The sequence below is a fragment of the Ceraceosorus guamensis genome (genome assembly GCF_003144195.1).
Source record: "Ceraceosorus guamensis strain MCA 4658 unplaced genomic scaffold IE81scaffold_7, whole genome shotgun sequence".
NCBI classification, from domain to species: domain Eukaryota; kingdom Fungi; phylum Basidiomycota; class Exobasidiomycetes; order Ceraceosorales; family Ceraceosoraceae; genus Ceraceosorus; species Ceraceosorus guamensis.
Window position 1 is genome coordinate 205,169 of NW_020290002.1, and position 11,663 is coordinate 216,831.

The 11,663-nt window shown below is 56.4% G+C and overlaps 3 protein-coding genes across 3 annotated transcripts; 2 read left to right on the forward strand and 1 right to left on the reverse strand.

The window, feature by feature from the left end:
• Positions 1 to 687: 687 nt before the first annotated feature.
• On the forward strand, positions 688 to 4,794 carry IE81DRAFT_345078 (hypothetical protein; the record flags this gene model as incomplete). The annotated part of the gene is made up of 5 exons (XM_025515877.1): positions 688 to 2,671; positions 2,796 to 2,995; positions 3,062 to 3,572; positions 3,645 to 3,953; positions 4,028 to 4,794. The coding sequence occupies 5 exons, from the start codon at positions 688 to 690 to the stop codon at positions 4,792 to 4,794; spliced, it is 3,771 nt and encodes a 1,256-aa protein (XP_025372176.1).
• Positions 4,795 to 5,186: 392 nt separating this feature from the next.
• IE81DRAFT_320613 (hypothetical protein) lies at positions 5,187 to 7,416 on the reverse strand. The gene has a single exon (XM_025513081.1). It carries the CDS (start codon positions 7,282 to 7,284, stop codon positions 5,611 to 5,613), a length of 1,674 nt encoding a protein of 557 aa, XP_025372177.1. The 5' UTR covers positions 7,285 to 7,416; the 3' UTR covers positions 5,187 to 5,610.
• A 229-nt stretch (positions 7,417 to 7,645) lies between these two features.
• On the forward strand, positions 7,646 to 11,616 carry IE81DRAFT_225838 (hypothetical protein). Its single transcript, XM_025511085.1, has 2 exons — positions 7,646 to 9,776; positions 9,850 to 11,616. The coding sequence occupies exons 1-2, from the start codon at positions 7,841 to 7,843 to the stop codon at positions 11,364 to 11,366; spliced, it is 3,453 nt and encodes a 1,150-aa protein (XP_025372178.1). The 5' UTR covers positions 7,646 to 7,840; the 3' UTR covers positions 11,367 to 11,616.
• Positions 11,617 to 11,663: the final 47 nt, after the last annotated feature.

Consider the following 11,663-nt stretch of genomic DNA (forward strand, 5'->3'; position numbering starts at 1 on the left):
CAGGCGGCCAGCAGAATGCTTGCACGAGGTATAATACATATATACACTCGCACAGTGTGATTTACGTCTGTCGATGGGTCCACCATTGCACTCAAAGACTCATTCATGAAGAAATGTCTCGTACTGACGAACCGTCATCAGCGTGGGCTTGCTTGACACGCGTTTGCGATCACGGATCGAAGTGATTTGATTTGTGATTCGTGAGTGTTGATTGTGCAGTCACGAGTCTTGAGTCCGTCGCGAGCAGTCAGAGTTCTTCGGTGCGATCAAGCGTCATGCAGACGGTCAACTGAGGCTAAACCCACCCGAGTCACGAGTCACGAGTGCATGCACGAAGCAGCAACACCAACAGCAGCAGCAGCGGCGCGCAAGGCACGAACGAGATCAGCAGCAGACAGATAGAGCAGCAGCTAGCAGCAGCAGCTGCATGCACGCGAGCATCATCCACAGCCGACCAGCCGATCAGCCAGCCAACAATTAAGCCAGCCAACAAGCCAGCCAGCAGGTCTGAGCCAACAGCAAAAGCGAACCCTCGGACTCGCGACCGTCGTTGGCACTCCGACGGTTGGAATTCATTTTGATTTGCAGATCAAGACGTAAAGTCAAAGAGTATCTCGATCCTCTCCCCGCGTCGCTGGTGACCTTTGCTTCTTCGACACTCACAGCTGTGCTGTGATCTCGACGCTGATGCCTTTAGCAATATCGTCTCTCATCCGAGGCGCTCGCAAAGATACGGCTCAAGGCTCATCGCAATCGCAATCGCAATCGCAATCGCAGTCGCAGTCGCAGTCGCAGTCATCTGACCTTTCTCAGAGCAGAAGAGGATCGCTTCAGTCTGCAACTGCAAGTCACGGTGCTGCCGCGCATCCTCTCGAAACGAATTCGCGTGTCGATAGTCGAGCGTCTGCAACGCCAACAGCAGCAGCGCCAACCTCATCGTCCACGTCCATCCCCTCGCCCTCGACCACATCTGCCGACTCCAACTTGACGCTCAAAGGCACGCAAACCTTTCCCAGCAGGCTTCCCACGTCCCATACGAGTCCCGATCTCTCGATCAGGACAGCCACAGCCGCATCTTCTAGCAACATGCCCCGACCCGGATCTGCCGCGGGCGTGTTCTCTGGGACCGGCAAGGTTGGGAGAAGAGGTAGCACACGCATCAGCGATGATGGGCACGGAAGGGGTGCCAGCACGGGCGTTCCAGACAGGCACGAGCTGATGCGGAGAGCCATGGCTGATGCTGCAGCCCACGATATCCTCCAAGGCGGCGAATCGTCCGGCGATGAGGAACCATTAAGAAGAGGCGGTGCAGGCAATGCCAGCGCAGCTCCGAGCAATACTCGCTTCAACAATGTCAATCCATTCTCAGCTCAGCCACCCACAGCTCCTGCCAGGCTGGCCAATGTGGACACATCGACCGGAAATGCCGACCTCAACACGCTGAATGCGAGGCCAGTCGAACTACCTCCTGCATCGCCTGGCGATCGACCCGGTGAAGGCAGTTTGAATTTGGCTGCATTCACATTGGGCGAGATTGTGCACGCGGATGGATCTGTTCAACCTAATCCTGCAGTCCACTCCAGCACTGCCGGGAACGGTGATGCTCTCACTGCTTCTGCTGCAGCTGGTGCAGGGCAGCAGAGCAAAGCACCAGCTAGACCCAAGCTTGGCAGTCGCAACAACAGCTACGCTTCAGATATGGGTGAGGTGACGGTTTCGCCCAGCGCAGCCTCGACCGCCACTGCGTCTCCTCACAAGACCCAAAGTGGTCACGGCCGCTATGCGACGACTGGAACGATGGCGCCTTCCATGGCAGATCGCGGTAGAGCTTCTTCCCTCGCACCTCCTGCACCTCGCGGCACCGACAGCCATTCTCCTTCAAGATCTTCAGGCATGCACGAATCGGCAAGCACTTCTCAATTGCTGCCTCCTAGTCCTCTTGCGAGGTTGCGAAAACTGTCAGATGGTCCTGCAAGGAGGGACACGGCCGAGAGCACCAAGAGCGCCAAAAAAGGACCCGCTGGAGGCATAGCTGGTGCTCTGGCTGGAAGCGCGATCGGAGCGGCAGGCATAGGTGGAAGTCAAGGTGCGATGGCTAGGCAACAAGCAATGGTTCGATCAGGCAGCAATCTGGACGCCAATTACGTGGGTGGGAGTGAAGGAGGCTTGTATCGAAATCCACAGACTGGCAAGATGTCAGAGGTCGGACCTGATCCCGGAATGCTTGGAACGCCGTCGGAGGAAGCGATAGAGGGTAGGAGAAGAGCTTTGAGAGAGAGAAGCACGAGCAGTAGCTTGAGCTTTGCGAGCGATGCGAGCGAAGCCTCTGGACTTGGGGCGGCTGCTCATTTCAGTGCTGCTGTAGCTGCAGGAGGCCTGCACGCTCCACACGGCCTGATGCCAGGAGCGGCCAGTCTAGCGCCACCCACTCCGCGACTTGTCAGCGCTGTGGGAGAACCACATCTGACTCCCGGCGGCATTGGCGCCGTGGGAGGCTTGAGCCCCGCGGGAACTGGAGAGGGCGTGTCTCTATTGGACGACGATCATGCTTGGCCCGGCGATGTAGGCGTCGGACAGCAGATCACCGGCTTTGCGGTAGCCAGCTCCAAGAGAAATGCGGATTTCCATGCTCTCTTCCCAAGCGTGCCCGAGGACGACTATCTCATCGAAGGTGAGTGGGATACGTTGCATCGGCAGATCAGGTCTGTGTGAGGGGCTTAGGGACAGCATGTTGATACCAAGCTCACTGCGCTCCTTCTGCTTCGCACGTGTGCTCGCCTTGCGATCGCACACAGACTACGGTTGCGCTCTCGTGCGCGAGATCCTCGTTCAAGGACGCTTCTACATTTCTGAGAATCACGTCTGCTTCAACGCAAACATCTTTGGATGGGTGACGAATATCGTCATTGGCTTTCACGAGATCGTGTCGATCGAGAAACGCATGACTGCATTTGTGATACCCAACGCTATACAGATGGCCACATTGCATGCGAAGGTAAGCGGGAGCTAAATGAAAGCACTGTTTGAAACCGTTGACGTGGTCCTCTCTATCTCCACACAGTATACGTTTGCTTCTTTCTTATCGCGAGATGCGACGTATGATCTCATCGTCAATATTTGGAAGCTTTCCCATCCCTCGGTCCCTGGTCAAGCTACCATCGAGGTCCAATCGGATGACGAGTCGGTAGAAAATGAAGGCGATGCTTCTAAAGACGGAGCAGCGGCAAAGCCCACGGAGCAAGGCGCCCAGCGGGTATCCAAGCGCAAGAAGCTGCGAATGAAGCTGAAGAGCAACAAGGAAGGTGCTGCGAATGGCGCCGGCGCCGATTCTGCTGCAAATGGTATGTCGGGAGTGAACGGCGCGCCACTTTCACCTGCTGTGGCTTTGGGCGCTGCAGGCGGCAAGAAAGCTCCCCACAGAGCTACGAGCTGCCCATGCGAAAAGGAAAAGAAGCATATGCCCACCGTCGCGCTCGACCAGACCTATCCGGCGGTGCCGGAGAAGATATACAACCTGCTGTTCACCAGCGGTTTCATGAAGGATTTCTGGACTGTGGATCAGAAGCTCATGGGTGAGTCGTCAAGTGCAGAACGATGCTGCGCAAGGAGTATGAAATGCTGAAAATACCTCTTTCTCGATGCAGATTTGCAAATGTCGGATTGGTCGCCCGATACCGCAAACAACAACATGCTGTCCAGGTCAATGTCTTACATTAAACCTTTGGCTGGTGGTTTTGGTCCTAAACAAACAAAGTGCGTGATCACGGACGAAAACTTGCACGTCGACATGGACGACTACGTCAGTACCATGACGACTACGAGGACACCTGATGTCCCCTCAGGAGGAAGCTTCGCGGTCAAGACCCGAACCTGCTTCACGTGGGCAGGTGGCAATACCACCAAGGTCTATGTCACTTGCAATGTTGAATGGTCTGGAAGGAGCATGATTAAAGGTGAGAGCAGTCAAGCGCATCGTTGCGAAGTGAGCTCAGCTGACGGCGCCATTCGACACTCGTGCGACCCATAGGCATCATCGACAAAGCGTCCATCGACGGCCAGAAGCAGTACTACAAGGATTTGGACGTTGCGGTCAGAAAGTACCTGAAAGAACACGCTTCAGAATTCAGAGAAGAAGGCGATGATGAAGCTGCAGACGAGATGCGAGAGGCTGTAGCTTCCACTCCAGCTGGCGAGACGTCTGTTGATCCCACCTCCAAAGAGTCCTCCAAGGCTCTTTCGAGCGAGGCTTCGAGCACGAGCGAAGCTGGGGGCATCATGGGCATCTTGTCGACCATCGGCGGCACAATTGCAGATCTGGCAGGGGGCGCTATCGAAATGGTAGGCGATCTTAGCCCATCGATGCTCATCTTGGGAGCACTCGTCTTTGTCTTGCTCTTGACGAACATCTGGGCATTGACGGCGAGTGGTGGAGCGAGCAAGAGGGATCCTTCCGATCCACACAAGCTTGTCAAATCCCGCAAATCCAACTCGGCTTCTTCTTCGCTTGCGGCGGATACGGCAAATGCCGAAGCCATTGCTCTCGCAGTGAGGGGCGTGTTGCAAGAATATCTTTCTCCTGTCCAGCAACCGCGATACACCGGACAAGAAAAAGTTTTGCCTACCGACCCACAGAAGACCGAGCAGGGCTTGACCAAGGACGACGTGCAGACTTTGGCTAGTCTGCTCGATGACGTGGAGAAGAGGCTTGCTGATCTGAAGATAAAACTGGAACGCACCAGGTCGGAAGAGAACAAAAAAGGCAACGTCGATAGAAAGAAGAAGGCGGAGCTTTGACCTTACTCTTTTCTTTTCACAGTGCTCCGCATTGGCACATGGAATGGATCACCCACGACCGCGGGCCTCCGGGCAGACCGGCGCGCTCGAACCAAATTAGCGGGTTCATACCTCGTCTGGTTGCTCGCTGCACCGTTCCGTTGTTTTGCACGATGTTGCTCCTACCTCGCACTAGACTATCGAAGACGACTTTGTCTTCACAACCTCGTACGCTGCGCTTCTTGGACGGTTCAACGCAGCCATTTGCACTGCATTCTCCATTGCGCCTGCTCGATCTACTGCGTTGAATCTCCTCCATCTTTCGTCATGCAGCGTCACGATCCACCCCATTGGATGCATCTCGTCGTCATGCCCGTCGCGAGCGTTTGCGATGTCGTGGCTGATTACAACTCGATTAGACCCGACGAGCATACATTGGTCCGATTGGACTGATCACCCGACATAAAGCGACTCGGGCGAACTCGTTCAAATCGCAATACATGAAACGTGTATGAAATCATAGCAATAAGGGCTCGTAAGATTGAGAGAGAGAGAGAGAACAAAGTCGACGTCCAGAGAAAGCATGGAGGGAACAAAAGAGCGTGGGAGCGCTTCTCGAGAAGCAGAAGGGCATGATTTGTGAGGGGACGAGGCCTATACATGATTGCATCTCCAATGAAAGCATTGGCTACAAAGCCCAGCCGGAAGAATGGCCTGCGTGAAATCGAACACACGCGACCGCAAGAGGCTTAACAATGCGGCTTGGGTATCCATGCGCGAGTACGCTAGTGATCCAAGACGCGCATCGCTAAATGTCGGAAGGCGAGACGAGTGCATTCAACCGGTGGACAGATCGGAGCTGGCAGATGAGCGAGAAAGCGAGATCGAGCCGGCGAACGATGCAGGCCCGTTCTCCCGCTCGAAACTCAGAGTAGGCATCACCAAGTCCAGTCCCAGCCCATTGCCCATCGCGTGCTCGGTCGTCATCGACGGCGACGGCATGTCCCACCGATCGGAGTGCGCGTCGGCATGATCTTGAAAGCTGACTTGAGATGCCACTCCAAATTCAGCGACGTCTTGAGCTACATCGTGCGCATCGGAAGGTGATGGCGAGAGTGAGATAGCCTCGCTGTTCGGACTGAGATGCGAGTTCGTGTCAAAATCCTCCGTGCTTCGGGGTGGGGAATGAAGATCGTCCAAGCCCGCACGAGACGCATTGTCTGGTGGCTGATCAGCAGTATGCTTCTGCTCGAACAAGAAGCGCGACAATTCTCCACCTCTTCGAACCCCAAATTCGGCAAGGAGCATGCGTCGCACATCTTCCGCGCGCCATCCATCGAAGCTGACATCGAACGCTCGCCCGTGCGCGGCAACATCATCCGCGCAGATGACCCAGTCCGGGTCCAGACCTTCTCGCTTGAGCAGACGCTGCAAGCTGGAAATGAGGAGGCGGTGATGAGCTGCCGCTTCGGAGTAGCTCTGCATGACCGATAAAGTGCGCCGATCGAGCGGATGCGTTGAGTCTTTTTCGCTCGCCAAATCCGTCATCGGACCGAGAAGGAGCTGAAAAAGGTCGAGATCCGGCTCGGCAGGTAGACGCAAGATAGTACACGTGTCACAATAAGGGCCGCAAGAGGTTTGATCGGTCTTGTCGGCGACACGTGGTGCGGTAGCAAAGTACTGATTGTACGTCTGCTCGATGTTGTCCTTTTCCATGCAGATGCTGCTGCTGCTGCTGCTGTCACCATCACATGAGCAGCAGGCTGACACGTCCTGGACAGCTGCACTCTGTCGAGCAGCGTACTTGGCACTGATCCGAGCCGAGGCTTGAGCCGCATGCTTGGTGCGCGCTGCAGGGCTTGAACGACGAGCACCACGGCGGGCGGTGGCAGCGCTGATCGTGGGCGCCTTGCCCTTGCCTTTGGCTGCTTTCCCGAATAGAGACAAGTCATCGTCCAACTCGTCGACAGCGGCTCTGAAAGCCAGAGGGGCGTTGGTGAAGACATCGCCAAACAGGCGCCCACCGCCACCGCCGCTAGAGAAATTGCGCGCAGTCTGAAGGCCTGGACCGTGCGTCAAAGAGGGTTTCAGCGCCGAGACAGTTGGCGAAGGTCGTACGCGAGCGCGTACGGAAGCACCAAAAAATCTCGCGCCCACACCACCATGCACAGTGGGGTTGAACGGTGTGCGCGCGAGGTGTGCGCAGTTGGGTGCAGCAGCGCTGGAAGATGCGGCGCCAGTGAAAGGTAGGTAGGCGCCCTTCAGCACAGGCAGCACTACGTGCCTGAGGATACCCAAGAATCTCCTGTTGAGAAGTTGACTTGCGCCGCGTTGAGAAGCTTGAGATGACGAAGCACCGCTGCTGGAGCTGAATGCTCGCGATGATGGCGGTGGGGCTCGTCGAGCTGAGCGTAGCGATGATGCGCCTCCGGGCCAGGGCGGCGCACCATCTCGCGCTGCTCTGCCCAAGCCACGCACAGCGCCCCATTTGTGAGGCGCTGCCAGTGACATGACGCGAGAGTGACGAGCTGATGGGATTGTTAGAGCTTGATGAAGCCAGTCACAGAGCGAGGTGGATGTCGTTCGTGATCAAAACATGTGCGGGGCTGGAGAACCGTGATGATCGCAGCCGCTGTGGCAAATCGTGAATGTGAATGCAGCAGGATATCAGCGCGGTGCTCGCGGCGATTCGCCGCCTGCTTGCCGCCGCGCCTACTGTGCAGGCATGTCCCGACCGCTGATGCACGTGCATGCTGAAGCCACTCGGCCGCGTCTCGTACGAGAAAGGTCGCGCTCTCGTCGTGGAGAAGAGCTGCATGGCGGGGCGCACGGCTCGCCATTCACTCGCTTCGACCTCGAGCCTCGATCCAGTCATGAAGTGACCTAGCATTGAGACTACGACTGAGATTGGATCCATTTCTACAACGCCACTCGCCTCCCCATACTGCTGTGTTCTATCACCTTGTCCCTCTCAGAGCGAACATCGGGAGGCTTCGCAGCTACGATAATATAGTGCTTGCGCTACCTAGCGGCTCATGAAGCGCTGCACCAACGAAGGCTCCCCGAGATGTCATCCACCACGCGAAGTGCCAGCACGAAGAAGCGTAAGAGCACCGAGCTGTCTACGCGTCCAGCTTCCTCATCCATTCAGCCCTCTCAGCGCCTACTCAAACGCACGTGGCTGAGGTATGCTGGTCACATAGCACCAGCTGAAGGCTCGGATGCGCCGTCCCTGTCCCTCGCCTTGCAAGCTCTCGATGGCGTGACGGATGATGTATGGGCTTGCAGCGCCTTGGCAGAAGCTCTTCAATCCTCCTCCCTCACGCTCCAAGATCATGTCGCACTTTCTGACAGGATCTTGACGAGAACTGCATCGGCTGCAGATGCGTTTGCAAGAAGATACGGACAAGGGGACGCTTCTGATCCGGGCTGGGAGACCGAGGCGCGGCTTTTGGAGTTGAGAAGCATTGCTGTACATGCTCAAAGAGCCCTGCTGCTGGCTCCTGTCGCAGACGGCTCGTCCTCTTCCAACGTGCTCAGCGCCAAGAACGAAGACGAGGACGATCCCTGGGATGACGACGAAGTCAGTCGAGACACAGCATTGGAGACCCCCTCGTCTGACGCGCAACCGTTCAACATGCCATACTACCTCGAGCGCTCCTTTCTACAGGTTGCAATCGATTTGGTGCAAGACAACAAGCCCCAACAGCTGCTGGACTTGCTGCGCAGCTTGCCGAGGGTGGAGCTGCAGACGATCATCACCGAGCGCTATGAGCTCTTGTCCCTCCTCTTCCTCGCCGCTGCGCTTCACCAAGGCTCGGTCAAATCCTTGTATAGTCTAGGTCTTTTGCCCAATGTGAGGGGGGAGGAGGAGCAAAGCATCTGGCTCGACTCTTATCAGGCTTCCACTGTGCTTGAAGATGTGGTCGACACGAAGAATGAGTCGCTGCGGCCGGACGAGCCTCGCTCGCTCAGTCGGACAGAGCTGGTCGAGTGGTATGAGGAGCAAGTGCTGCTCTTGGAAGCACAAGCGAATAAGGCGAGCTCAGCGCAAGATCTGTTGGACGTAGCGCTAGCGGCTGTGGGCACTGCTGCGGATCAGTTGCTGCAGCTGAAGGAAGAGCTTGCGATGCTTGCAGCGCTCAATAGTCGTAGCGCGCCTTCGACCGATGCTCGAGAATTCAATTTATGCGACCTTCGCGCTGCTTTCGAGGACCCTGAGCGAAGCAGGCAGACGGCTTTGGCATACTTGGCATCGGCTACCAGCCCCTCAGAAGCCGACGCGGCCATGCACGACCTTGTCGTGTTCTTGACGCGGGCATCAGGCGCGTCGGGCATTGCCACCGCCCTCAAAGATCTGGTCTTCGACGTGCTAAGAGCACAATCGAACGCGCCAGGACGCTTCGGCATGGATTGTCTTAGATTGATTGCGTCCATATTGCGTGCCCTGAGCGCTGCAGATGGTGCGATGATCCTGGACGAGGAAACGAGAGCCCGTCTTGCGCTCGTATCCATTTACGGCTCCGAAAGGACAGACGGTTCTGCTAAAGCTGCATTTTCAGCTATCGTCGATGCGGCAGCTCCGGATGATTTCTCTAGCAAAATTGCCGGCGTTCCTGCAGGCGCACGCGAGAGTCTGGCGATTCTGCTGGCTCCGAGACTTCCGGAAACGATGACGACAGAAGAGCTCTACAACTCCCTGCCAACCCCTTCTCTGGAGCTATTGCCTCTCGTAAAATCCCACGTGCGAGCATCGAAGACGTTTGCTGCTCGAGGACTCCGATTGAGCATCGCGAGCCTAGCGGCTGCTTCTGGCGACGCAGCAGCGCAGCGGAGACTGGTGGTCAGACTTCTGAGAGCTGGAGATGTCAAGAAAGAGTCACGCGTCTGGGCCCCCTTGAGGCTGGAGCTAGAGGCGATGGCAGGGCAAGGGGGTTTACTAGAAGCTTTAGGACCTCGTCAGGCCACTGTGGTGGTCCTGGAGGAAGTGCTTCGAAATGGCGGTGAGTCGTACCAGCTTCAGTGTATTAAGCGAGCTGCAAGGCTGATTGTGTGTTTGGCGCGCGAGTCTTGAAGATGTCTCCACTTTCAAGATCTTGTTGGCAGACACCTCTGCAACGGCGACACCATCGTCCGAGGAAGCCGAAGAGCTTGTCTTGCGCGTGTCGCGGGAACTTTATGACAACACGGAGTCTACGAATATTCACCGTGGCGACATGAAGATTGCTTACGAGGCACTTTCTGCTGTTACACCCACTCCGCGCATATCTGCTGAAAGAGCCTTCATCGAAGGGACGTCAAAGCTGTGCTCCTACAATTTGAGCCGATCTCGTGACGCGCAACTTGAGCATGCTAGGCACGAACAGGTGACGCCGCTTCAAATTCGCATGTCACCAAACAGACAAGAACTCATTGGTCGCTTGCTATCGCTCAATGACGGCGCTTACCAGACAGTCGACATCATCATTGAACTCGCCAGGAAACTTAATGCCGTCGGCACACCTTCTCGAAGCTCTTGGGGCGGAGCTAGCGACCTTACACAAACCTCGCCCAAGCCAAAGGCTCTCATTGATGCTCAGACGCTCGCTTGGATCAGCAATGCCGCTGTAGCTGCCGAAGACTTTCGAGCGGCTCGTGCCGCTTGCACTCGATTAGTAGAGCAGGTGGCGGCTTTGCGAAAGCGCGCCAATGCAGCTGCTGCGGCTCATGCAGACAGCACAGAGTCATCAAGCATGTCATTGAGGGATCCGAATAGCGCTGCCGCAGTACTTCCACAAGCTCAAGAAGAGGCGTGGCAAGCCTGTCTTCAAGTCGCTCGGCATCCCGATTTTGAGGATACGTCTGCTAAGCTCGAACTGATGGCGCACGTGATCGAACTGTGTCCACCAGACAAGGTGTCTGGGTTTCTGCGACAGTTCAGAAATGCAGAGGACATGCATCTCGCCTTCTTGGAAGCAAATCCAACATTGCCGGGCGGTAAAGACGCATCCAGACGACTAGACCAGGGATTTGGCGCTGCGGCTGTTGCAAGTCGAATGACTAGTCTTTCAGCTAGCGATGTGCGAGCCAGAGCAAGCTACGCTGCTGGATCAATCTTTAGCGCTGCGCAAGCTGCCCAGGCCGCCAGTGGTGGTTTCAGTGGGCTGTTCAACAGCGCAAGACTTGCTGGTGTGGTCGATGGACTTCGAGGAGGTGCTGCGCCCGCGCCGTCTGCTGTTGGGCGCACGGTTCCAGGCGCCGCTTCTTTGGCTAGCCCACCTGCATCAGGTGGCGGTGGCTTTGGTAGTCGAGCAGCTCAGCTTTTCGACGGTCTGGGCGATGCGCCTAGCGCAAGAAGCTCAAGCCCGAGCGGTACTTCAATCAACCTGTCGGGCTACATGGATCCTGCAGAGAGAGCTGCTAGAGCTGCCAGATCTTTCTTTGGTGGTTTCGCCTCTGGCCTGCCCAGCGGCGGTGCGCCCGGTCCGCGACCAGAAACAAATGGGGATGTTGAGCGTGACGAGAAAAATTCTGTGCGCAACGTCTCTGCTTCGCAAGGCTTTTCCATCAGCAGAGGCGCTGCCTGGCTACTCGGAGAGGAGGAAAGAAATTAAAGGTGGAAGGAACAAGAACCAACGATGTAATACACAGCGATTTGCGATGGCAGGCTCGTAGGCCGCGGCTCTCTTGCAGGCGTCCCCCTAGTCCGACCTTGTACATCAATTCCCTACCGACCGTCACGCATGCATGAATTGTGCATCTGTCTGAGCGACGCATTGTGGATAGGTCCAGAGCATCGGCCACACCTGTCACTCATCATCTACGCTCCAATCGATCGACGTCCTTCATGGCTAGCTCCTCCCCACCTTGCAACGTCTCTAGTACATTTAGGACGAGTCATGGCGGAAGCT

Coding starts and splice junctions, on each gene's coding strand:
- IE81DRAFT_320613 (XM_025513081.1), bottom strand. CDS start 7,284: ATGTCACTGGCAGCGCCTCACAAATGGGGCGCTGTGCGTGGCTTGGGC.
- IE81DRAFT_225838 (XM_025511085.1), top strand. CDS start 7,841: ATGTCATCCACCACGCGAAGTGCCAGCACGAAGAAGCGTAAGAGCACC. Junction 9,777..9,849: donor GGAAGTGCTTCGAAATGGCG/GTGAGTCGTACC, acceptor CGAGTCTTGAAG/ATGTCTCCACTTTCAAGATC.